Source organism: Staurois parvus, unplaced genomic scaffold (assembly GCF_062004578.1).
Source record: "Staurois parvus isolate SC_StPar_1 unplaced genomic scaffold, SC_StPar_1.0 ptg002245l, whole genome shotgun sequence".
Taxonomy (NCBI): domain Eukaryota; kingdom Metazoa; phylum Chordata; class Amphibia; order Anura; family Ranidae; genus Staurois; species Staurois parvus.
The window spans coordinates 207,346-234,382 of NW_028320041.1; the positions used below are offsets into that span (position 1 = coordinate 207,346).

A 27,037-nucleotide genomic window follows, 5' to 3' on the forward strand; every position below is an offset into this window, starting at 1 on the left:
TTCTAGGTTACTCACCTGAGTCTGGATCAACAGCTGCTCCACCTTTAACAGTTAACTTCATTTTTTTCTCAGACTTGCTGCTCCCTGAAACAAAAAAAAAAAACCAAAAAAAAGTTGGCTTGTGGGTGGATAGACTTGTGAAGGAATTGCTGTCCTATGATCTAGGCACCACTACCTGCCAAAAACGTTATTCCTTCATTGTTTTGTGTGTTTTGTTGTAGTTCTAGATTTCTGTGGCGGTCTGTCCTGTAATTTAATATCTATCTTGTGGGATTATCATGGATCACTACTAGATGAATGGTAAGAAATCTACTTTGGTGATGAGAAAGGTTGATTACTGGGGTCTTTTAATGGATGTCAGTTTATCCTTATTCAATTGAAAAAAGACCCCCCCCCCCCCCTTTGTTTATTTCCAGTCTTGGGCATTTCGTAATCTATGTCTTGAGTTCTGGGAACACCTTTAATGGTACTTATTATGAGGAGCATTTTTACCGAATTAGGACAGGTATGTTGCTGCTTAAGGCTGCTCATATATCCCTGTGGTTGATGTTGGGTTTTGAGCTATTAATTATTTTGTCTTTTCTAGACTGGATTTTTGTTGTCTTCCTATCCTCTGAATTTTGAATGTACGATTGCAGTTGGTGAGGTCCTGGGCTGATCCTTGTGGCGTATTATCAATTAACTCCTTCTGCTGGCTTTGCAGGTAAGTGAAGTGACATTATTATGTTCTCCTCTGAATATATACACACCTCTATTTTCAAATTATATCTTATTATGTACTATCGAAGCTGCTTTGTGTTTTACTCTCTAGGTAGCCATAAAATCTGTTCATCTTCTGCTCCCGAAGAAGTAAAACAACACGAAACATGTTGCGCTCTGTGTGTATGGATGGTACCACCCTTTGCTATGTATACTAACCAGACAACAATTATACTTATGTGATTAGGAAACAAACAGTTTTTCTATATATTGTGTGTGACCACCACCCTAATCAGCATAAGGGTGCAAGATGCCACTTTGAGTTGCATTTTAATTAAATTTTAATATGTGCAGAAAAAAAAGAAGATTGGATTTTTTTTTTTTTTAAAGTAAAAGTATGAGGATCTCATAAAGTCCATGGACTGCAGTCCAACGTCTTTCTTTGCTTGTATACCTGCCAAAACAGCCCAGAGATCTAGGATATTTCTGAAGATTACACTGCAGTTAAGCTAAACAGCTTGGTCCATGATCAGTTCCTGCATGTCACAGGACATTGAAGGAGCTGAGTGCGAGACAGTCCCCCACCCCCCTCTTTGTACTATGTGATATGCAAACAGTACAGTATTAAAGTTAAGTCATATATTTGGTTTGTGTAAAAAAAAACAAAAAAAAACAAAAACTGCCATACCCAGGCACAAGGCACTTACCCTGGTCCTCTTTTACTTTGCCAGTACTTTTCCCAAGTCCTGATTTTGATTTTGCCTGGGGCTCCTGTACTGCCTCCTGTTTTATTTCTGCACCCCAAGTAGAGATGCCATGCTGGGCAAGCAGGTCCTGGAAGCTCTTTCCAGACTTCAGTTCATTCAGGAAGTCCTCACTCAACACCCGAATGTTGGCTGCTTTCACTTCTTCCATTTTCTTACTCATCTTCTCCACCTCCTCTGTGAATGTGCAAAGTAAATGTATGGTCAATATCAAAGAACATCTCTGCTATTTGCATCTAAACTGACCACATTTTATAAGCCCAATGCCATGTGACCAAAACAATGGCACTTTGCGCAAAATTGCCAGTGTGAAGGAAAAGCTGGGTCTTTTCCAACTAATATACCTGTGGTAAAATTTAATATAAAAGGAAAACAAGAAGAAATAATAAAAACCTAAAAAGAGAAACTAACTATAGGTAGATCAAAATGTCCAGGGGTCTACCGCTTAAAAAAATCTACACAAAGCTGAAAAGGCTCTCTCTAGCACAGCAGAATAACTCTTCAAGAGGAAGAAAACCAAACCCAAACTTCTATTGATAGGACTTAAACCCCATAGGTATGCCATTACCCAACAAATAAAACAGATACAGTTTATGATATTCCAATAGTCAAGCATGAAACTTTTAATAAATTAAGAAAAGCTTGCAGCCAACTTTGTATTTTTTACACTATATGGCCAAAAGTGAGTGGACACCTGAACATCACATTCTAAAACCCAAGAAGCTGCCCTGCTTCCTTGCAACTATAAGCTTCCAATTTTGAGGGAATGCCATTCACAAGATTTTGTGTTGTCTGTGGGACTTTGTTCCCAGTCGGCCAAAAGAGCATTTGTGACCTGGAACATTAGAAACTAGCAACTTGCATTTTCCAAACACAATTTGCAGAATACAGACCATAGACCATACAGAACAAACCATAAAGAACATGCAAGACATGGAGACTCTTACTTTGGGTGCTGACGCACACTGTGGCTTTGTTGGCAGATCCAGTTGTTTTTCCACCTAGTTCTTCAATGATCGTCTTCACATCATCTTTGTTTTTGGACAGTTTGCCAAGAATCATAACGGACATATTTGTCAGTGGCTTGCCTAATAGGAAGGTAATTTCACAATTAGCAAAAACATGAGAAAAGAGAGTTTTTATATGAACACGGAAAGGGAAAACTCCCCATTACGGTCATCAGCAATCAGATTCCAGCAGCCATGCTCTCCAGTGATGCATAGATAATGGAATCTATTATCTGAATGGTTTCTTGCAAGACCTTTGATTCAGAAAACTATGAGCTACCAGATCCATGTTTGAGAGCTTTTTGCACACATTTGATAAATCATTTTTACTCACTTCAGTGTGCATGGTGATATGGAACGTGTTGTGTAACCAACGCTTGTGCATGTAGGCACCCCAGATGCATGTTTACATTTGTGTGCGCTTGTACACTGGGGCAGGCTCAAAATGTTTGGGGAGGGGGTGTTTAAGTGCTATGGTGCGACTAATTTTTTTTTTTTTTTTTTTTTTTTAAACGCTTTTGTCCTCTATTTCTATAATATAGGGGACCAATAGGAGAGAAGTGGTGACTACATTACTGGGGTCCATGGAAGCAATCCAGCAGCTGCACAACCCGCTTGCTTGCTTCCACCTGACAGTCAACTTATATTTACATGCATATACATGTGAGTAATACAAAAACGAATTCTCCTGCGCTCTAGGGCTCAGACAGGTGGCGAACAGATGGAACCAGGCCTGGAGGGATCGTCCACCAATGCATAAAGGGCTGTGCGGCTCCAAAACAAGGCTGGGGAAGCCCAATCAACACTGCAGAATGAAATGAAAACGAGAAGCGCACCAACCTTGCGCATTACCTCAGTAACCAAAATTTATTAATTGTAAAAAATATACTCACAAACAGCGAATAAAATCAGGCATGTAAGTCCTCACAGGGACTTGAAGCTAACATGAGTCCCATCAGGGGAGTAGGTGTTCAGTACAGCTGATGCGTTTCGAAGGGGGTCCCTTCTTCCTCAGAGCTAACTGAACTGTGAGTGCTCTCTCCTATATATACTCCTGGACTGAACCTAGGCCCTCCTCACTGGGTTGGGCAGTCTCAGGTTAGTAGGAGGGGCCAAGATATAGTTTACATTTATCTTATAATTTATATATATATTATATTTTATATCTTATATTTTACGTTTGTCTATATCATTTCTCTCTGATGGCATTACAAATAGTGATTGTCTGTTGACGATATCTTGGCCCCTCCTACTAACCTGAGACTGCCCAACCCAGTGGGGAGGGCCTAGGTTCAGTCCAGGAGTATATATAGGAGAGAGCACTCACAGTTCAGTTAGCTCTGAGGAAGAAGGGACCCCTTCGAAACGCGTCAGCTGTACTGAACACCTACTCCCCTGATGGGACTCATGTTAGCTTCAAGTCCCTGTGAGGACTTACATGCCTGATTTTATTCGCTGTTTGTGAGTATATTTTTTACAATTAATAAATTTTGGTTACTGAGGTAATGCGCAAGGTTGGTGCGCTTCTCGTTTTCATTTCATTCCACATGTGAGTAATACCCCGCTGCTGCCAACCTATGACATACGTTGGTGGTAGCAAAAAGGTTTCATTTTCATATTGTACAACTAAGCAGAATACATTCCTAAACAGTAAGGGATTTACACTCAATTATTTGAAATTGAAGTCGAAGTTTAAAAAGTGTGTATATACACTGTGTGAATTATTAGGCAAGTGAGTATTTGACCAAATCATAATTTTTATGCATATTGTCCAACTCCAAGCTGTATAAACTTGAATGCTTATTGGATTTAAGCATATCAGAAAACGCGTATTTGTGCAATGAGGGAGGGTGTGGCTTAAGGAGATCAACACCCTATATCAAGGTGTGCATAATTATTAGGCAGCTTCTTTTCCTCAAGCAAAATGGGCCACAAAAGAGATTTAACTGACTCTGAAAAGTCAAACATTGTAAAGTCTTTCAGAGGGATGCAGCACTCTTGAAATTGGTAAGATATTAGGGCGTGAGTATAGAACCAAACATTTTGCTGTAAACAGTGAACAGGATCGCAGGAAACGTGTTAGAGGGAAAAAAAAAAGAAAAAAAAAAAAAGACACAAAATTGCCAAAAGACTTGAGAAGAATTAAAACGGGAAGCTACCAGAAACCCATTATCTTACAGTGTTGTCATATTCCAGAACTACAACCTACCTGGAGTGCCCAGAAGTACAAGGTGCTCAGTGCTCAGAGACATTGCCAAGGTAAGGAAGGCTGAAACCCGACCAACACTGAACAAGACACATAAGTTGAAACATCAAGACTGGGCCAAGAAATATCTGAAGACAGATCTTTCAAAGGCTTTGTGGACTGATAAGATGAGAGTGACTTCTTGATGGACCAGATAGATGGGCCCGTGGCTGGATCAGTAACGGGCACAGACCTCCACTTTGACTCAGATGCTGGCAAGCTGGAGGTTGGGTACTGGTCTGGGCTGGTATTATTAAAGATGAGCTAGTTGGGCCTTTTCGGGTTGAAAATGGACACCCAAATAAAATCCCAAACCTATAGCCAGTTTTTAGAAGATGCTTTCTTCAAGCAGTGGTACAGGAAAGAGTTTGCATCTTTCAAGAAGATCATGATATTTATGCAGGACAATGCTCCATTGCATGCATCAAAGTACTCCTCTGCATAGCTAGCCAGTAAAGGCCTTAAAGATGAAAGCATAATGATATGGCCCCCTTCCTCATCTGACCTAAATCCTATTGAGAACTTGTGGACCCTTCTTAACGGTGAAGGAAAGCAGTACATCTCTCTGCACCGTGTCTGGGAGGCTGTGATTGCTGTCTGCCAGACTCCATGAATGGAAGGCTTATCTCTGTTATTAAAAATAAGGGAGGCTATATTGGTCACTGAAGTTTTTTTGCTTTGTTTTTGGAAATGTCAGAAATTATTCTCACTTTAACAGATGAAAATAAAGTGAGATGGGACAATTTTCGCTTTTCATTTAGTTGCATAATATTTCTGCACATTAATAGTTCCCCCAATAATTATGCACACAGATATTCTTCTAAGAAAGCCAGAACCTCACTTATATTAAATATTCAGGTTTGAGGTTTATTAACATTTTGGATTGACCTAGAGCACTGTCATTGTTCAATATTGAAATTAATCCTCAAAAATACAACTGCCTAATAATTGTGCACACAGTGTGCATGGAAAAGTCTAATGTAATGTTTAGCACAACCTATCACAGTGCTGAACAATTAGTACAATAAAAAAATATGTAAGGCAAACCAAATACCACCTATGAGGCATGTGATTGGTAAATCAAACCTACGGACTGTATTCATGATAAAGATTAGCCAATCAGATCTCCTCTGACCGGAAAGCCTTTGCTGTTGATTTCCAAAACCTGATGTCATCAATGGGATGTGATTACTGAAAAGGTTTTATTGTGATCTGCATGGGCTATTGGTTGGATTACACACATATGTAGGTGTGCATTGCACATGATTGTGGATGTACAGTATCTCACAGACGTGAGTACACCCCTCACATTTTTGTAAATATTTTATTCTATCTTTTTATGTGACAACACTGAAGAAATGACACTTTGCTACAATGTAAAGTAGTGAGCGTACAGCTTGTATAACAGTGTAAATGTGCTGTCCCCTCAAAATAACTCAACACACAGCCATTAATGTGTAAACCGTTGGCAACAAAATTGAGTACACCCCTAAGTGAAAATGTCCAAATTGGGCCCAAAGTGTCGATATTTTGTGTGGTCACCATTGTTTTCCAGCACTGCCTTAACCCTCTTGGACATGGAGTTCACCAGAGCTTCACAGGTTGCCACTGGAGTCCTCTTCCACTCCTCCATGATGACATCACGCAGCTGGTGGATGTTCGAGACCTTGTACTCCCTCCACCTTCCATTTGAGGATGCCCCACAGATGCTCAATAGGACTTAGGTCTGGAGACATGCTTGTCCAGTCCATCACCTTTACCCTCAGCTTCTTTAGCAAGGCAGTAATCGTCTTGGAGGTGTGTTTGGGGTTGTTATCATGTTGGAATACTGCCCTGCCGCCCAGTCTCCGAAGGGAGGGGATCATGCTCTGCTTCAGTATGTCACAGTACATGTTGGCATTCATGGTTCCCTCAATGAACTGTAACTCCCCAGTGCTGGCAGCACTCATGCAGCCCCAAACCATGACACTCCCACCACCATGCTTGTCTGTAGGCAAGACACACTTGTCTTTGTACTCTTCACCTGGTTGCCACCACACGCTTGACCCCATCTGAACCAAATACGTTTATTTTGGTCTTAAGGACTGGTTCCAGTAATCCATGTCCTTAGTCTGCTTGTCTTCAGCAAACTGCTTGCAGGCTTTCTTGTGCACCATCTTTAGGCCAATTTGATGCAGTTTGCGTCGTATGGTCTGAGCATTGACAGGCTGACCCCCCCTTCAACCTCTGCAGCAATGCTGGCAGCACTCATACATCTATTTCCCAAAGACAACCTCTGGATATGATGCTGAGCATGTGCATTCAACTTCTTTGACCAACCATGGCGAGGCCTGTTCTGAGTGGAACCTGTCCTGTTAAACCGCTGTATGGTCTAGGCCACCGTGCTGCAGCTCAGTTTCAGGGTCTTGGTAATCTTCTTATAGCCTAGGCCATCTTTATGTAGATCAACAATTCTTTTTTTCAGATCTTCAGAGAGTTCTTTGCCATGAGGTGCCATGTTGGACTTCCAGTGACCAGTATGAGAGATTGAGAGTGATAACACCAACATTTAACACACCTGCTCCCCATTCACACCTGAGACTTTGTAACACTAACGAGTCACATGACACCAAGGAGGGAAAATGGCTAACTGGGCCCAATTTGGACATTTTCCCTTAGTGGTGTACTCACTTTTATTGCCAGCGGTTTACACATTAATGGCTGTGTGTTGAGTTATTTTGAGGGGACAGCAAATTTACACTGTTATACAAGCTGTACACTCACTACTTTACATTGTAGCAAAGTGTAATTTCTTCAGTGTTGTCACATGAAAAGATAGAATAAAATATATACAAAAATGTGCGGGGTGTACTCGCTTCTGTGAGATACTGTAATGCTTTAAGTGCACCTATAGCAAGCAGTCAGAATTCTGTGTTAGTTCAGCAGTTATTTGGGAATGGTTGCTAGGTGTTACTGCACCTAGAAGTATAGAGAGCTTTCCCTTTGATTTCTGCCCTGTAGTCACAAACAGAATTGATAAGAAATTGAAATAAAGGTAACATTTAGCTGACACTGGAATAAACATCCATGCTGAAAAAGTTCTCCGCTATTCCTGTTCTAAGAGACAAATTATAGAGAGTGGAAGGCCAAGAAGATGGGCAGAAACATCCAAAAGGTGGAGAAGAACAGAGCTGTAGATGAAGGGACGGGAATCTTGCAAATAAAAAAAAAGCCCCAGGAGAACTCAATGCTTTACCTTCGGGAACTGCTTCTGCTTTAACTACCGGCTTAGCAGAAACTGGAGCGGCGACAGCTGTTGGAGCTACAGAGGGAGGGAAGGCTCTGTCCTGCCTCTTAAACTTGAACTTTTTCAAATATGGAACTTCATGGAACTCCTGGATTAACACAAAGTGAAAACCAAAATAAGATATCTAAAAAATTATAGCTAAATAAGGAGTCAATTTCTCCCCTCTTACCTTTGGAATAACCCAATCCTTTCTATTGGGGATTTGTGTTTTAGCAACACATTTGGTCCAGGCACTGATGTCCCCTGTACAGTAATAAGCGTCAGTTTTGAACACAAACTGTCCCTGACATTCCTCGCAAGGAAGAAGAGCACCAAAAGCCATGCCATCAGATACTCTGTCCAGGATCTACAGCAAAGAAAATAGGAAAGTTAGTCTTTGAGAACAAAATTCAAAACTTTAGAAACTATAAAGCAGTTATTAAAACCTTAGATTATGCTCATGGGTGTTTTGCAACATTTCCCTTTCATATGAATAGCAATACACAACTATAGAAGTTTGTAAAACACCCCTAGGTGTAAAAGGTCCCCTTGGATGAGTAAATTCCTTTCTGCCACTAGATGTCCTCAGTCTTCCAGCATTCAATGGTTTTACTGTCAGGGCAATTTTTTGCAGACAATTTAAAAATAATTTTATTATTATACAGGATCTATATAGCGGCAACAGTTTGCGCAGCGCTTTACAAAATGAAGGTAGACAGAGTTACAATACAATTTGATACAAGAGGAAACAGAGAGCCCTGCTCGATAAAGCTTACAATCTATTTTAGGCCTGAAGATTTAAAACCCCAACATTATATATTTTCTGATAACAGACATCCTAGATAATCAAATAGTGGGGGTACCCGAATTTGACAAGTACCCACACCCACTTCTGCTACGATCGCCTAGACGATCACTCCTGACTCGATTCCCCCATCCATGCACTCGAGGTGGATGGGGGAATCCTCCCTGCTGAGCCTTTTTATTGTAACAGTGGGAAGGCTATAGCAGTCCCTGCTGAACCAGACAAAATTTGGATCCATGTATTGCCAACTTTAGCTAGGAAAGCCAGTGTTCTAATCTGGTTTACAACTGATAAGATCTGCCAGAAGAGACAGGGATAATTATGGTTAATATAACTGTCCACAGCCCCATCCTTAACTTTACAATGAAGCAAAAGAATGCTAAGATTTTTCAGCAAGAATTAGTCAAGCAGCAATGGTTTGTGAATGGGTTACAGGTAAAGCCTAGTACACATGATCAGAAAATCGTCCGAAATATACCGTTTTCAAAGTGATTGTATGATAGTTTGAAATTATTTGAAGGGAGAAGCACAAAATTATTTTTTTTGTACAATACCAGATTGTACGATTTTCATTTAAACAGTAAACACAATACAAATACATTAGATCATTTCCGAATTTTCTTTTGGTCATACAAGAATTTTCGTAACTTTAGTAACCTCTTCACTTTTGATATGAGACTACCATGCGCAAAAAACAAAACAAAAAATGGACAATCATTCATCCAACATTCTCATTGTGTGTACAGGGCTTTACAAATACAAAAAAGGCATTGTCCCAAAGTGGCTGCAAATGTAGAAATGCACTATAAATTCAAAATAGTTATCCAGTACTTACATTGGTTTCTCCAGATGGCACCTGCTGTTTGTTGGCTATAAGAAGCTCTTTCAAATCGTTGGTGCTGCAAACTTTCTTCAGTTCATCTTTTATACTCCAGACAAGCTCTGTTTGTTCCTGTGTCAAGGTAAAAGGGAAATGAGGAAATGAGGGCTTAATTGCCATAATTAAAAACATATAAAGTAGCTGTCTAGCACATTATGAAAGACTTACCTGAGAATGAAGCCCTCCAGCGATGCGCTGTCACCACTGCAGAGGCTTCCATCTTCGCCCGGTTTTCATTCCGAGTTCCCGGGCTCCGGCCACTTGAATGGCCAATACCGCAATGATGTCACTCCTGTGCATGTGTGGGAGCTAAAGGTGCGGCACACAGCTCTGAATGAACAGCACGGGTATGCCATTCCTTCAGAGCGCATGCGCAGGTGATGTTACTGGCTGCCACTCACTAAAACATCTCCTAAACGGTGCAGATTTAGGTGGTATTTTTTACCTACAGGTAAGCTTTATTAAAAGCTTACCTGTGGGTAAAAGTAAACAAAAATTGAGTTTGCTACCACTTTAAAGGAGGATAAAAATTATTGTGCGTTTCAAACTGCTTTGCACAACTGCTGCTGAGAAAAGTTGGAAATTTTGCTCAATGTGAGCACAATATAGCTGACAATTTAAGAGCACATCAAGACCACAATACGTATATATATGTTGTGGTTTTGAAGTGATTTACCAGGGCCATGGGTGCAGCTGTCAGCCATTACCCCGGTATTAAAATTCTTTGCAGCAGACTCCCTTTTAGCAAAAAGCAAGCTGAGAGACAACACCCCCCCCCCCCCACCTCTCTCTGGTGCAGTTTGTTTTCCAGGCTTACCCATCTCACCGGGAAGCCTAAGATCCGATCCAGCTGTTGCAGCTGCTTACTAGTAGAATGTAAACAAGGCCATTTTCTTTTTGGGAAAGTATCAAATTAATGTTTATTTTTTTATTTGATAATTTCAAGGGTAGAGGAGAGATCTGGGCAGCAGCAAGGAGATGTTTCCTTGACACTGGATGGTAGGGAAGAATAAAGAGCACAAGTGACACTCCACCCAGCAAATGACATCAGCGCTCAGATCCACTGCATTAACCCCTCTAATGGTAGAAACCAGTAAGAAATGGGGAATTGTTAAAGAGGCCCAGCGACATGTGTACTTAAGGTAGTGCCCTGTGCTCGGACTGACCTGACCTGCAATAGAAGAGGCAAGCTCTAGCAGTGATGTAGAGAGTCTTGATTGAAGATGAAAAAAATCTTCAAGAGTAAGAAAAAAAAAGCTAGCAAAATAGTTTTCCCCACTTAACAAAAGACATCCTAGGACATTAGGGAATAAAAAAAAAAAAAAAACAGACAAGATGTCAGTAGGAGGGGTTATCCTGGGTTACCATACAGTTTTTATTTGCCAGCGTCCAATCTTCTAGTAGGCGGCAGTATAAACCAGAAGATGAAACATTTCCTGCATCTCTCAACGAGAAAGAAATTACCTTTAGCCTACAACAACCACCAATTTAAGTTTGATCCATAATTTATATCTTACCTTTAGCAGCTTTTCAAGTTTAGATTCCTTTTCCTTTTCTTTTTTTAGTTTCTTTTTGGACACAGCAGATCCGTCCAGCTCATCCCCTTTTCTCTTCCTACCAAAGAAAAAAAAAAAAGAAAGAAATGCATCTTCTTTTTTGAAAATACCCATTCTGAAGAGGCTTTGATGATATATGTGGTCTGGCTTGAAATACAGGAGTCTGGATGGAAGTGTTTTAATAAGGCGTATATTGGCACTCTATAGTTAAGGGGTCAAAGGATCTGATGATCCTTCAATTTATCTTCACAGTGGTGCAGTGTTCACGCTGGTGGCTATAGTGGAACGAAGAGCTGGGAATGTTCATCACAAAAGGCGACTGTTCTATTTACCCTATAGGGACTGGCACATACATGCTAATTAACCAGGGAAAGGGGGAAGCACCATAAAGAGCCAATCAGCTGTGCTGTAGTGCAAACAGCATGCTGACTGTAATGTAGCGTATAACAAAATCAATGTGTGCAGCTCCTTCTTTCACTGTCCATTCACAGTTGTAGGTGGGAAAAACCTGGAAAGTAAACCTTAATTTCATTAGTGAAAGTCAGGTAACTGGCTATGTAGAAGACCTGTTTAAATCTCAGCACTAGATGGACAAATCCTTTGCAGCAGTTATATGCATTTCATCTGTGTATTTAGATACTTGGAGTCCAGCATTAAAGTGGTTGTAAAGGCTGTAGGTTTTTTACCTTCATGCATTTTATGCATGAGGTAAAGAAAACCTTCTGTGTGTTTTCTCCCACTGCTGTCAATCACAGCCAGTGGGGGGTTGCAGTGTGGCATGTGTTTTATGGATGCATAGAGCAGGGCTCAGGAGGCAAGCACGCACCAATGCCCCCATGACAGGCAGCTTGCTACTAGGGGCACTGGTCAGGAGGGGAGGAGCCAAGAGCACCGGCCAGAGGACTTAAGAGGATCAAGGCTGCTCTGTGCAAAAACATCACAGAGCAGGTAAGTATAACGTGTTTGTTATAAACAAAAAAAAAATAAAACAAAAAACCTCCACACCTTTAATATCACTTTAATGCTGGAAAATTGGTAGACAATCACAGGGCCCTCACTTGTAATGTGAAATATGATCCCATCTGCACTATATCCCCAATTAGTACATCTGCTTGGCAAGCTGTGAGGCTTGTTATCTCTCAAAATGGATATTAACTACTCTCCAGGGTGGAACATTACAAGGTATTAGTGCCTCAAAGGCTAATTAATACAGTCATTAATAAAATCTACTATCAACACCTTACTGAAGTGATGATGTGAAGCAGCTGGCCTGTCATAAAGCTGAGAAAATAAACACTCATAAATAGAGGGGGGCAGCACTGACCAACCTGGAGAGGCAGAGTCCACAATCTCCATTAACTGCACAGCAGAACCTTGCAACCAATCCCAAGCCTGAAATTGTCTCCAGCAGCAAAACATGAACTAACAGTAAGTCTTGGATAGTGTATTTAGATTTTCAGCTGAATTATTTCTGCATGTTTTATAAGCTATAGAGGCAGAATAGCTTGTGTTTATATTATCATATTTCCATTACTGTTGCCAGCACGTGACTTTACAAGCAGATCAAATATCATTCTAGTTAATTCTCAATAAAGGCAAAGCTTCCACACAGGAGGATAGTCAAAGTGCACCCTCACATTTCACCTACAGAATCTTAGAGGTCTTTAATGCATAACTATGGGCAAAAAAAAAAATAAAATAAAATATAGGGGGTCATCTAGCATACCAGTCATTGGTTTACACAGCTGTTTGTTTCTTTCCTGAGTCCCATTTTAAAAAAGTTTAAGTACCTGTGGATCTAGCCAGTAGATCCTTTGTTTTTCCACTTTAACTTAGCAGTGAAATTCAACAGAAACATTGGCACCCTATAAAGACAGCGCAATCTCACATGCATATATAGATTTAAGAGGACCTGAAAGTGGTTTGTAAGGCAAGATTTTTTTTTTTTTACCTTAATGCATTCCCTGCGTTAAGGTAAAAAATGTCCCAGTAATTGTGTCCCCCCTTGTATTTGCTGCTGTCATTCAAATTCTGTGGGAAGGGAGCGGGGCCAGGCAGCGCTGTGTGTCTCTCTATGGATACACCCAGCTCAAGAGCAAGCCTGCACATGCTCCACTCCACCATAGTAAACTTATTGCTATAGTGGCACATGCAGAAGAGTCTAGAATGCCATCAGGAAACCCCAGAAGAGGTTCTTGGCTGTTCTGTGCAATACCACTTTTTTTTTTAGATTTAAAAAAAAAAAAAAAAAACACTTTACAAATTGCTTTAAGTAAGCAATAGAGTTAAAGTAGAACTCTGGGCAAAACTTCCCTTTTCAATTTGCATAGAGAAAGGGAGGGTTGGAACCCCTGTCATATTTGTTTTCACCATCTTGGTCCCATTGCAAAGAGTTTGCTTCACTTCCTGCCCCATAGCCAAACAGAAAGTGAAAGGAAATTCCCGAACTAGTGTCCCCATTCGAAGATTTCCCCTTTAATACCTTTCTGGGGACAACTCAAAATTTTGGATTTTCTTTTACTTTCACATGGTAATAGTAAACAAAAAAAAAAATAGAGGGGAGCACAAACAGCAATACAAACAGGCAGGGATTCTAATCCCTCTCCACCCTATCCAAAACAGAAAAAAAAAAAAAAAAGTTTTGCCTTTAGTTACACATTAAAGGATAGCAAGCACATTTAAAGCAATTGCAGTAACTTTTTTTTTCTTCTGGAGAAAAGGTTTAGCCGAGATAAATGCAGACAGTTTTAAGCACTCGGGGCAGTAGGACAACCCAAATAAAAACAAACAAACATTCTCTTGTCCCAAAATCCCACATGCATATTAATTTTTGGAGAAGAAAGTAATAAGAATAAAAAAAAGAGCAGCCATTGAGTATTTTCAGTGTGTATACATTATAGTACATCTCAACAATACATGCATATTTCCCTAAGGTTTATCCCAAAGAAAAAAAAAAAAAATTCACTGACCTGCCAGAAATCTATTTTCCTAATTTAGGAAATGTAGTGAGCCAACAATAACTCTGCTTCACTAGAATAATAAAAATAATTATCAGCCCAGCACAGTTCACCACTGCTGGACTACATCAATACAGCTCCACTCATCTCCTTGAGTTGAAGGTGTTCTGTAGACCAGCAGAGAATAACTTGGCTGGACTGACAACACTGCTTCCGATTGCAAGCACAACAAACATGTCATACTTACCTGTGCTGTGCAACGGTTTTGCACAGAGCAGCCTGATCCTCTTCTCAGGTCCCCTGCTGACACTCCTGGCTCCTTCCCCTTGACCAGTGCCCCCAATAGGAAGTCGTTTGCTGAGAATGGGCAAGCAATATTTGTTTTAATTGTAAATTACACCCCAGCTGTAGAATTATTTTCCCACAATAAGCTGCAGCGATCTCTCTCTTCTGTGTGAGTGCAGCAGTCCTCTAGTGGTCGGACACAACTGCTGCTGAGCCAGACCTACAGCTCTCCAATCAACTGTTTAGGATTGGAAAAAAAAAAACAAAAAAAAAAAAAACTGGGATACTAATCTCTTGCTAGTGTGGTTTAAAGAAAAATTATCACTTTTTTACATTATTCAGTTCCTGATGGAAGAAAGCACATTGCCCTGTAACACTAGCTGCATTGTTGACAATATCACCCAGGGCTCCCCCCACCACATGGCCACTCAACATCACAACTAGCAAGGTGACAACCGATTTAACAGTGAGCAGCTGTCTCCAGCTTCCAGCACCTGCCCAAGGAACCAGCAAGCGAAATGCAGAGGGAGGTGACGTGTGACAGCTTCCTGTCCCTCTGCATTCGTCTCACCAGTGTGTCATGGGCAAGTGCTGGAAATATGACAGACATTCGCTATCTCCTTGCTAGCTGCAGTGTTGGCTAAGGCACGGCTCCCTGTGACCTTGCAAGTTAGTGCTACAGAGCAGCTAGAAAGATGGGACAAGGACCGAATAATGTATAAAAGCAAAAAAAAAAAATTATAATTGTTCTTTAACCACTTCAAACCCAGACTGTTTCACTCATCCAGTCTAGGCCATTTTTCAGATTTCAACACTTTCACACTGCATGACAACACGCAAATTAATTTTATACCTTTTTTCTTTTTTTTTTTTTTTTTTTCTTTTGGTGGTGTTTAAATCACACAAGGGGTTTATATTTATTTGCTAAATAAAAGGAAAATAGTCCAAAAGTCTTGCTTTTTCATCCCATCTGTTTTGTTTATGTCCCTTTTTAGGCAAGAGAAATTTTTTGTTTATACTTTTGTCACCTCTGATTAGTCTCTGCAACAGTTAAGAAAAAAGGGATGCAAAAATGGATGTAGACTAATGTAAACTAAACGGAATGGATATAAACTGAACTGAAGACAGATGGAGAAACTAATGTAAAACTGAATTCGTTTTTTTCTTTGAAAAAAATAAATAAAATAATGTGACTGAATGGATGTGTGTGAAAGGGGCCTAAGAGGCACAGCAAGTTTTTTTTTTTTTTTTAAGTAGTACATTTTTTAGAAAAGAAATTAGTTTTATTCCCCCCACAAAGTTGTCATATTAATAAGTTATTTCTCACACACACAGAGCATAGGCTTAATTATAATTACACCCCAAAACGTATTCTACTGTGTCTCTCGAGCATGGAGATAACCATGTGTAGGAGAATTTTTTACAGCCTAGATGCATAGAGGGGCCTAAAATCAAGCAGTACCCTTTGGGAACATAAAATTAGTAAACTAATTTCCTGACTACCTATCATATGTTTTGAGACCCTGAAGTGCCAGGAGAGGAGAAACTCACAAAATGACCACGTTTAGGAAAGCAAACACCCCAAGGTATTTTCTGAAAGGCATAGCACGTCTTTTGTAACCTCCCTAGTGATCTGATTATGTCAGTATTTCTGTGCTCAAAGCATTACATTTTTTGCATGGAAATATGTATTTTTTATTGTAGGCCTGTAATTTTTAGGAAAAACGCACTGAAATCTGTCCAAACAACAGTCTAGTAAACATCCCGGGTATGTTAAAATTTGAAACATGAAATCATAAATTATAATTTAATAATCATAAAAATTAATATAATAAATTTAACTCAATAATATAATCAAAATAAAAACACTGAAATTTTAAATATAGCGCCAAGTTCGCACACCACTGAGCAAAGTCGCAAAAACATTTTCAGTGTCTGTTGCCAAATTTCCCCACGAATCATTATCACTCAATTCTGCAAGTGGTTCTAATTTACGATCGCTGTTCTCTAGCTGGTCTAAAACAGATTTTGACCTAAAGGGACGCATTTTGGACGCCATGGACATTTCTCAGTTTCCAGGCAGAAAGAACGGTAAAAATGCAGGCAGGGCACAGGACAAAGCACTCGGGACAACATGTATGTGAAATGGTTTGATACAGTAATGTTATACTATGTGATTTTAGTGTATTTAGTGAATTTCACTTAATCACATTTTTAAATTTCCTGCCGATTCCATCCCCCGTACGTCCTGACGTCGCAGGGAACGGAACCCAGAAGACAGATGCCGGCATCAGCCGGAGGACATTGCCGGGGACACTGCAGGAGGGACATCGCGGGAGCGCAGGACAAGGCAAGTGAAGAAGAGATCCCGGAGCAGCGCTGCAAGGTATTTCCGAGTGTAGCTCGGGGTTACCGCTTGTGGTGCTGAAACTTTACCCCGAAGTACACTCGGGAGGTTAACACACAACGTTGTCAATGAACTAGATATTTCTAACACATCATAGGCATACTAAGAATTACACATAGTTAACCCAAAAGGTATTTCTAAGAGGCATGATGAGTCTTTTGAAGGCTTCATTTTTTGCCACAAGTTTTTGCAAAATGCAGAAAGAAAATGAAAATAATTGTCAATTTATAAAATATATTTTTACACACACAACATGGGCATACTTAGAATTACAACTCCTCCCACATATGGCAATACCACATATGAGACTTTCACCGTTTGGACTGATTATGTACTGTACATTGTATCTGGTGTGTCACACAAATCAGCCAATTGTTCCAAAATCAATGCATTATAAAGGTTGCCTCCAACCAAGGAGTCAGGGAACACAGCTTACTGTAGTGTCACCTATAGCCACCCCTGATCCTATAAGCCAAGCAAGCCTAGCCTACTGATACATTACTGCCCCAGGAGTGCCATGTTCACTGTCCAGGAAGTACATGAGGCTAAAGAAAAGAAAAACAAAAAGAGAACCTGTGCTTCCAAGAGTGCAGCTGTCCACAGGAGATGGATGAGACTGGTGTCTCGCAGGAACGTTGTTGGTAAGACATGCAGATTGGTCAGTTCAGGTGGCAGGCAGAGATGTGGTCAGCAAACAGGCAAAGGATTGGTCAAAGCGGCAACGTGATCAATATACAGGCTAGGGTTAGTACAAACTGCAGGCAGAGGCAATGCTCCACTGGTGGCAGTGATTAGGAACACTGATGCTCGCTGAACTGGTCAGATTACACTGGGGCTTGTGTAGCAACGATCAGGAACACTGTCGCTGGCTTAGGCTGGTCTGGTAAAACTGGGGACTAATGTGGCAGAAATCAAGGACACCACTATTGACTTAAGCTGGTCTGGTGATAATGCAACTGCTGTGGTGGCGAGAAGGAACACTGCTGCTGGCATACACTGGTCTGGTGACACAGACTGGAACAGAAATGATGACTGTATAAGCAATCATTTCTAACACTGTTGGGCTTTCATTAGTGTGGTCCATGTTTACCATTGTAATTGGTCACAGAAATCACATCGTAACAGGGCCAGTTTAATTGGCCGTGTACCATGTAATCATTGTGACAAATAACAGCGATCATAGTAAACATCGGCTCTATGACAGAAAGCCTGTGTTTACTATTACTATTGTATTCGCTGTGACTGGTCACAGTGATCACATGGTACATGGCCAACCATCACGCTACTGTGTGCTCCAAAGGGTGTTCACGAGGCTCACAAGTGATGTGCTGGTACTTCCACCCATAATGGCAAAGCTCCCATCCAGCCATATGCATACATTGGTCGAAAGGGAAGTAGCTAAACTTCAATGAGCTTCAAGCTTAAACCAGTTGTTTCATGCATGAGTGATTGATAGCTCATCAATGATGATCAGTACTTAAATTTATAATTATTATCCACCTAGTTTGGGCCTAAAAGATAACAAGGATTAAAATGGAGCTGTGGGGCATTTTTTTTCTACTTAAGTAAACCAGTCATATGTGAAAAGAATGTATATGTTTTGGGGGTCCTAGTCAGAAAAATGTGATGTTTATATACACGTATAGCTTTCCTCAACTTGCTCTCCCTTTTTTTAGTTTTTTTTTACCTGCAACTGAACCGAATACATTACAGAAAATGAACAACAGTCTGCAGTCCTCTACTGACTCTATAATATTTTCCATGGACCAACCCTACACAGCAGGGGAGATTACTATTGCAGTCACTGCAGCATTAGGAAATATTCTGGTGTGTGTCGCAGTCATTCATGATCGGAGGCTGTGGACAGTGACTAACTACTTCCTGGTGTCACTGTCTGTGGCAGACGTGTGTGTCGGAGCCTTCGCCATCCCCTGTGCTATTCTCACTAGCATAGGCATCCCCCGACATAATCTGGAAGTATGTCTACTGATGCTCTCCATCCTCATCATGCTTACTATGAGCTCTACCTTCAGCCTTATGGCCATCTCTGTGGACCGGTACATCGCCATTCTGAACCCTCTACGATATAAAAGCATCATGACGTCCACAAACACCCTCATTTTGATCATCACAGGTTGGATCGTGGCATTTCTTAGTGGGCTGATGCCACTTATGGGTTGGCATAAACCACCACCCCAGCATGGTTACTGTATCTTCACACACGTGATTGACATGACGTATCTGGTGTACTTTTTTTCCATTGTCTACTTTTATCTGCCTGTCATCATCATGATGATCATCTACACCAAGATCTACTCTGCCGTCAAGAGGCAGTTACACGGGACAGTGGCAGGATCCCACTACGGCACTGCGGGTAAGAATGGGGCAGGGATGAAGGAGTTAAAAACGGCTACTTCTCTATTTACAATCATTTTCTTTTTCATGTTATGCTGGGCTCCGCTGCACATCATGAACGGGGTGAGTCTACTCTGCCCAAATTGTTATATTCCTCCAGTGATCCTGGAGATCGGAATCATACTCACTCATGCAAACTCTGCCCTCAACCCCATTATGTATGTCTACAAGCTGAAATCCTTCAGGAATACATTTAAGAACATCTTTCTGTGTGGGGGCACATCAGTTGCCCCAACCAAGTGGACAGATCAAACCTCTGTATCTCATCTACATTAGTTTACAAACAAGACAAATGTTTTACAACAAGAAGCATTCTTGCCATCAGCAGCAGAAAACCACAAACAGACATATGTCCCCTCCCTCTATCAAAGAGAACCAGGAAGGGAGATTGACAGTATACATAAAGCTAAGCTCCAAGCAAATGGTTAAATACACAGAAGAATTTGTTACACCTGCCAAATGATTTTTATTTCTGAGATTTACACAAGTCTGCTGCACAGCATGGCTATGTCTGGCAGGGCAGGAGGCCTGATTTTCCCTGCTGCAGTTCAGTAAGAGGTCAATTTGAGTTACTTACGCAGCTTGCATTAAAAATAAAAATGTAATGATGTATTAATGAATAGAGACATGAATAAATCTCTAAGTTATATGTGGCTGAAAATCAAGGGAAAAAAATAAAAAAAATAAAGACACACACACAGCTTTTATAAGTATATGGTTAGTAAAAGTAGATGGCGATTTTTAATTTTATTATTGAATAATGTGAAAAGCCTTTTTTGACCTTTTTAGTTCCTGAACATCTAATTTCCACTCTATGGCTATTTCTAAGTTTGTGCACCCCCACTAGGACACATTAATATGAACCTAAAGGTTGCTGGAGAGAGGCTTTCCCATGATACTGCTCCCCAAACCATCATTGGGCATTTTGGAAAGAGAAACTGGCTTAGGTGGGTGGGAATATGACAAGATGCAGGCTGGATGTGCTTGCCTGGCAACAGCCCTGCATAGTAGTGATACACTGAATTGGTGTGGTCACCATATAACAGGAAGTATGTAGGAAGGCTAGGAACACTAGGTATGATTAGAGGCACTTAAATCATAAATACAAAGAAAAGACTCAGCACTGTTATTAGAGAGTAAGCAATCATTCTGTGAAATTTCAGTTATAAGGATAAGATTTTCTATGTCCATGTTTTGATTAAAGTACATTTTAATGTTATTCAGCACAGACTTACCCCTCATTCTTCACTGCAGGCAGTTTGGCTTTTAGGGCCTCCTTGTCTTCAGCATTCAGAATGCTAAAACCCTTCATCTGGCTAGCGCTATACATTGGTAGGAAGCCAAGTTCTTCCCGGCGGCTTACAAAGCAGTCTGGGTGGTACCAGCGATCAATCATGCCAAGCTGAGGTCGCTCTACATCCAAGCTTTTCTTCGATAATCTGATCTGACCCTGCACAGAAGAAACACATACAAATGTAAAACTGAATTAAAATTAGTAAGTTTTTTTTTTTGTGGGGGATAGATATACAAAGTCTGTTAGAAAACTTCTTCCTGTTGTATCACACATTTTATTTAGTGTACATCCCCTGTGATGCATGCACAGTGTACAGTGCGTCCAGAAAGTATTCTGAGCGCCTAACTTTTGCCACATTTTGTTATGTTACAGCCTTATTCCAAAATGTAGAATATTGAGGAAAAAAATGAATTTAATCCAAACAATACCCCATAATGACAACATGAAAAAAGTTTGTTTTGAAATCTTTGCAATTTACTAAAAATAAAAAACAAAAAACACATGTACATAAGTATTCACAGCCTTTGCCATGACACTCAAAATTGAGCTCTGGTGCATCCTGTTCCCACTGATCATCCTTGAGATGTTTCCACAACTTAATTGGAGTCCACCTGTGGGAAATTCAGTTGACTGGACAGGATTAGGAAAGGCATAAACCTGTCTATTAACATTGCATATCAAAACACAAACCGAGCCATGAAGTCCAAGGAACTGTCCATAGACCTCCGAGACCGGATTATATCAAGGCACAGATCTGGGGAAGGGTACAGAAAAATTTCTGCAGCATTGAAGGTCCAAGTGAGCACAGTGGCCTCCATCATCCATAAATGGAAGAAGTTTGGAACCACCAGGAATCTTCCTAGAGTGGGCACCCCAGCCAAAATGAGTGATCAAGGGAGAAGGGCCTTAGCCAGGGAGGTAACCAAGCACCCAATGGTCACTCTGAAAGAGCTCCAGCGTTTCTCTGTGGAGAGAGGAGAACCTTCCAGAAGAATAACCATCTCTGCAGCAGCACTCCACCAATCAGGCCTGTATGGTAGAGTGGCCAGACGGAAGTCACTCCTCAGTAAAAGGCAAATAACAGCCCCATGTCTGGAGGAAACCAGGTACCGCTCACCACATGGCCAATACAGTGAAACATTGTGGTGGCATTATCATGCTGCAGGGATGTTTTTCAGCAGCAGGAACTGGGAGATTAGTCAGGACTGAAGAAAAGATAAATGCAGCAATGTACAGATACATCCTTGATGAAAACCTGTTCCAGAGCGCTCTGGACCTTAGACTGGGGCGACGGTTCATCTTTCAACAGGACAACGACCCTAAGCACACAGCCCACATAACAAAGGAGTGGCTACGGGCCAACTCTGAATGTCCTGGACTGGCCCAGCCAGAGCCCAGACTTGAACCCAATTAAACATCTCTGGAGAGATCTGAAAATGGCTGTGCACCGATGCTCCCCTTCCAACCTAATGGAGCTTTAGAGGTACTGCAAAGAAGAATGGGAGAAATTGCCCAAAAATACGTGTGTCAAGCTTGTAGCATCATACTCAAAATGACTTGAGGCTGTAATTGGTGCTTCAACAAAGTACTGAGTAAAGGGTGTGGATACTTATGTACGTGTTTTTTTTTTTTGTTTTTTATTTTTAATAAATTGCAAAGATTTCAAAACGAACTTCTTTCACGTTGTCATTATGGGGTATTGTTTGTAGAGTGTTGAGGAAAAAAATGAATTTAATCCATTTTGGAATAAGGCTGTAAGATAACAAATTGTGGCAAAAGTTAAGTGCTGTGAATACTTTCTGTATACACTGTATAACCCTAACATCTTACAATGAAGCCAATGTGAAAGATGCAACTCAGGCGCACATGAGTTGCATCCTCTATGGATGCTCAGTGGCAGACCTGGAAGGCTGTCATAAGAGGTCAGCAGCCATGAAGGAGGGCCTTGGGCACTGTATTGGTAGACAAGAGCACACTAGCAGGAAAGTGTGCCATAATGTTTAGGTATGTGGATGCATACTTGCACATTAAGGAAAGAGCCTGCCCAGCCACCATACAAGTGGAAACATTCCACTTTAATGCATATGCATCTATAGAAGTCTACATAAAAAATCTAAAAACAAGCAATAATGCATGTGCTATATGCCATAACAATTGTGATTTTCAACCATCTGACTACACTGTTCAGAGTCGTTGTTATAGCTTAATAAATTTACCTACCTTATGTCTTTGGCAACTGAAATATCAACAATCTAAAGGCCACATCACACTGGCAAAAACTTGCCAGCACAAAAATTGCTTAAACTCATCTTTTCCTATGGTGTTGCTATCTTGCTGCACGAACCTGTGAGATGGTTCCTCCGCTAACAAGACTGAGCAGTGTTTCGACAAGAGGGGGCAAGGTGGTAAGTAAAAGCTGCATTTCATTGACTGTAGAAGTGACAAGGTGTCAGTGTGGTGAAGTCCTCAAAACAATCAGGCTTCAACTGCCTAAAGACATAAGATGAGCTAAGAACAGTTGGGCACATAGATATGTTCATTTGTGTCATCTTTATATAAAATACAAAAGACTGCAATCAACCTGAAATGCTGCAGAGATATTAACCTAAACCTTCTTCCAGCAATATAAGCCATTAATTTATGATGTGATGCAACATCCTGTAGCACATACAGGAGTTAGATTAAAAAAAAAAAAAAAAAAAAAAAAGGAAACACTACATGATATGAAGGTGTAAAAGTGACATGTTTCACATTGATAGCTGCAGAGATGTAACATTCTTTTGCTTCCGCTGTGTGATGAGACACCTAGCTAACAGGTGGGAAGCCTCTCTTGCATCATTCACTGTGTGCACGGTTAATAATACAGGTCATGTCACAGCTTATGCAGCTTCAAATAGGGCAAATTGTTGGTGCCCGCTTAACAGGTGCTTCTGACTAAAGTTGTAAATTTCTTTTGCTGTGTCGTGATGTACAGTATTAAAGGTTATGATGGCATATATAGTTTCCGGGAAAACGTCATCTGATAAGCATAAGCACCGTCGACATGTTCCACTGACCGGAAAAGACAAAAGGACATTGCACATTTGCTACCTGATTTCTTTCATCCCCAATTTTGCAATAAACTTCCCCACTTGTTTTTGGTTTCATCTCTCAGCTTTTACCAGTCCCAGGCACTGCGCTGATAGCTATACTTGATTATATTCACTTTACCTTCTCAATTTTCTGCTCACAGCCTTTGCAGGTGCTTCTGTTGGACTTTGCATATTCAGTAGCAAAATCATTCAGTGTCATATCTGCTTTGCCTCCTTTGGCGTCCCCTCCGCCAGCCCCTGTAGATATAAACAAAATTATCAATATCAGCTTGTCGACTATTTCGCAACAGAAGTATTTCTATAATCCTGGTAAAATTCCCCACTCACTCCCGATTCTGCTCCCCTCTTCTGGAAGCAGAGTTAGAATCAGAGGACCAATCAGTGGAACACACAAGAGAATCATGGAATACATAGTCCCCAAAGAGCACAGTGCAATGCAAATGGACTAGGTACCACAGCAAAGAGTTGATGAATTTATATCACCCGACTCCCGGGACATGTAGTTCCAGGCTCCGGGCAGGTTGTTTTTCTTAACCCTTAATGAAATTAACAACAGGTGCACTAGTTGGGAAACAATGAGATGACCCCCAAAACAGGAATGGTTTTACAGGTGGAGGCCACTGACAATTTGTTTCCCTTACTCATGTTTTGACGATTTTTCTCTACTTTTGCATTTGGCTAGGGTCAGTGTCACTACTGGTAGCATGAGGCGATACCTGGACCCTACAGAGGTTGCACAGGCAGTCCAACTCCTCCAGGATGGCACATCAATGCGTGCCACTGCCAGAAGGTTTGCTGTGTCTCCCAGCACAGTCTCAAGAACATGGAGGAGATTCCAGGAGACAGGCAGTTACTCTAGGAGAGCTGGACAGGGCCGTAGAAGGTCCTTAACCCATCAGCAGGACCGGTATCTGTTCCTTTGTGCAAGGAGGAACAGGATGAACTCTGCCTGAGCCCTACAAAATGACCTCCAGCAGGGCACTGGTGTGAATGTCTCTGACCAAACAATCGGAAACATACCTCATGAGGGTGGCCTGAGGGCCCGACATCCTGTAGTGGGCCCTGTGCTCACTGCCGTGCACCATAGAGCTCATTTAGCATTTGCCATTGAACACCAGAATTGGCAGGTCTGTCACTGATGCCCTGTGCTTTTCACAGATGAGAGCAGGTTCCCCCTGAGCACGTGACAAATGTGAAAGGGTCTGGAGAAACTGTGGAGAATGTTATGCTGCCTGCAACATCGTTCAGCATGACCATTTTTGGTGGTGGGTCAGTGATGGTCTGGGGAGGCATATCCTTGGAGGGACGCACAGATCTCTACAGGCTAGACAATGGCACCCTGACTGTCATTAGGTATTGGGATGAAATCATTGGACCCATTGTCAGACCCTACACTGGTGCAGTGGAGGAACCCACAGGGTTCCTCCTGGTGCACGACAATGCCTGGCCTTATGTCGTGAGAGTATGCAGGAAATTCCTGAAGGATGAAGGAATTGATACCATTGAATAGCCCCCCATGCTCACCTGACCTAAATCCAATAGAACACCTCTGGGATATCATGTTTCGGTTCATCTGACGCCACCAGGTTGCACCTCAGACTGTCCTGGAGCTCATTTATGCCCTGGTCCAGATCTGGGAGGAAATTCCCCAGGACACCATCCGTCGTTCCATTAGGAGCATGCCCTGACATTGTCAGGCATGCATACAAGCACGTGGTGGCCATACAAACTACTGAGCTCCATTTTGATTTGCTGCAATGAAATTTCAGCAAAATGGACAGGCCTGCTGCATAATTTGTTCACTTTGATTTTCGGGATGTCTTTGAATTCAGTCCTCTGTGGGTTGACCATTTTCATTTCCATCAAACGATGGGGCATCCTTATGTTCCTAACACATTACCCCATCCATATCAGTATAGATATCCAGCATGATATTTTTCCCCACTGAGATCTGATGTGTTTTCAAAGTGTTCCTTGAATTTGTTTTGAGCAATGTACACACACACACTATATTTCCAAAAGTATTGGGACGCCTGCTTTACAGACACATGAACTGTAATGGCATCCCAGTCTTCGTCCACGGGGTTCAGTATGGAGTTGGCCCCGCCCTTTACAGCTATAACAGCTTCAACTTTTCTGGGAAGGCTGTCCATAAGGTTTAGGAGTGTGTCTATGGGAATGGTTGACCATTCTTCCAGAAGCGCATTTGTGAGGTCAGGCACTGATGTCGGACGAGAAGGCCTGGCTCGCAGTCTCTGCTCTAATTCATCCCAAAGGTGTTCTATTAGGTTGAGGTCAGGACTCTGTGCAGGCCAGTTATGTTCCCCCACCCCAAACTCACTCATCCATGCCTTTATGGACTTTTATGGCCTGTATGGTTCAGGAGGGTATGTGGCCTGCATAGTTCAGCGTACATGACAGCTGTCAGGCAGGCGGAAACTTATAACAGAAGAGACCAATAGGGTCTTTTCTGTCATAAATACCCTTCCTGACAGCAATTTTACTTAAACATTTTACATATGCAGAGATTTGTTTCCTTCCATTTTCAACTTCAGCACATTTATAACAGATTGCACAAGTGTAGCCTGCAAGGTATTCTTCGGTCCATCTGAAACAGTATGCAGACGGCATAGAATATGAAACAGTATAATGAATTTACATGTTCAGGTGTACATTTACTCTTAATCTTACCCGGTTTGCATTTATTCAAGGTGGTTTTATTTGAAAAAATACAAAATCACCCCTTAAAAATATTAAAACAAGGTAATTGTACGATTATTTAGTCAGTGTATGTTCACTTTACTGGAGAACCCAACCAACCTCCAAGGAGACTAAACTGAAACTTCTACTTCCTGTTCATGGGCAGGTGCAAGTCTTTACTTCAGGTCTATCCAACAGAGGGCAGAGCTAATTCAACAGAGGCCTGCTAATGCCCCAAAGAAAACAAGTTTTAGTCAAACCAAGCACCTACCTGCTGAGGCACCACCTGTTTCGATTGCCTTCTTAATCTTTTCCTGATCCTCCCATCGAAGCTCTGTGAAGCCATCAATATCTCCATGAGATAAGACCCGTGCACGCTTCCAGAAACAGGAATAATGGTGCCAGTGTGGTACTTTCCCATCATATATTGGAGACTAGGAAAGAAAATAAAGTAATTTTCAATAACTACAAGTGGTTCCAATTAAACACATTTATACGTTACTTATCTGGCTGGGTAGAGACCCTGACCAAGTGGAAGTAATCAAAGCTACAAACAAAAAAAAAAAAAACCACTTACTCCACAGTGGCAAAAGCTGTCAAAACATCAAAGTATGAAAGGGAAGCCTGCTCTTGAACTCAAAAGAGAAGATATGAACTTCTAGAAAT

The 27,037-nt window shown here is 41.2% G+C and overlaps 1 protein-coding gene and 1 pseudogene across 1 annotated transcript in view; one reads left to right on the plus strand and one right to left on the minus strand.

The window, feature by feature from the left end:
* The window catches only part of LOC149431470 (poly [ADP-ribose] polymerase 1), a gene marked incomplete at its 5' end in the record, with an annotated part of 55,998 nt that extends 29,193 nt beyond the window's left edge, over positions 1-26,805 (minus strand). Inside the window, 10 exons of the mRNA XM_089665575.1 lie at positions 16-84; positions 1,407-1,640; positions 2,411-2,551; positions 7,951-8,089; positions 8,171-8,347; positions 9,621-9,737; positions 11,183-11,279; positions 20,521-20,735; positions 23,790-23,908; positions 26,643-26,805. Coding sequence (XP_089521701.1) covers positions 16-84; positions 1,407-1,640; positions 2,411-2,551; positions 7,951-8,089; positions 8,171-8,347; positions 9,621-9,737; positions 11,183-11,279; positions 20,521-20,735; positions 23,790-23,908; positions 26,643-26,805 — 1,471 coding nt within the window. The remainder of the gene's footprint in view (positions 1-15; positions 85-1,406; positions 1,641-2,410; positions 2,552-7,950; positions 8,090-8,170; positions 8,348-9,620; positions 9,738-11,182; positions 11,280-20,520; positions 20,736-23,789; positions 23,909-26,642) is intronic.
* LOC149431471 (adenosine receptor A1 pseudogene) lies at positions 17,477-20,401 on the plus strand (annotated as a pseudogene).
* Positions 26,806-27,037: the final 232 nt, after the last annotated feature.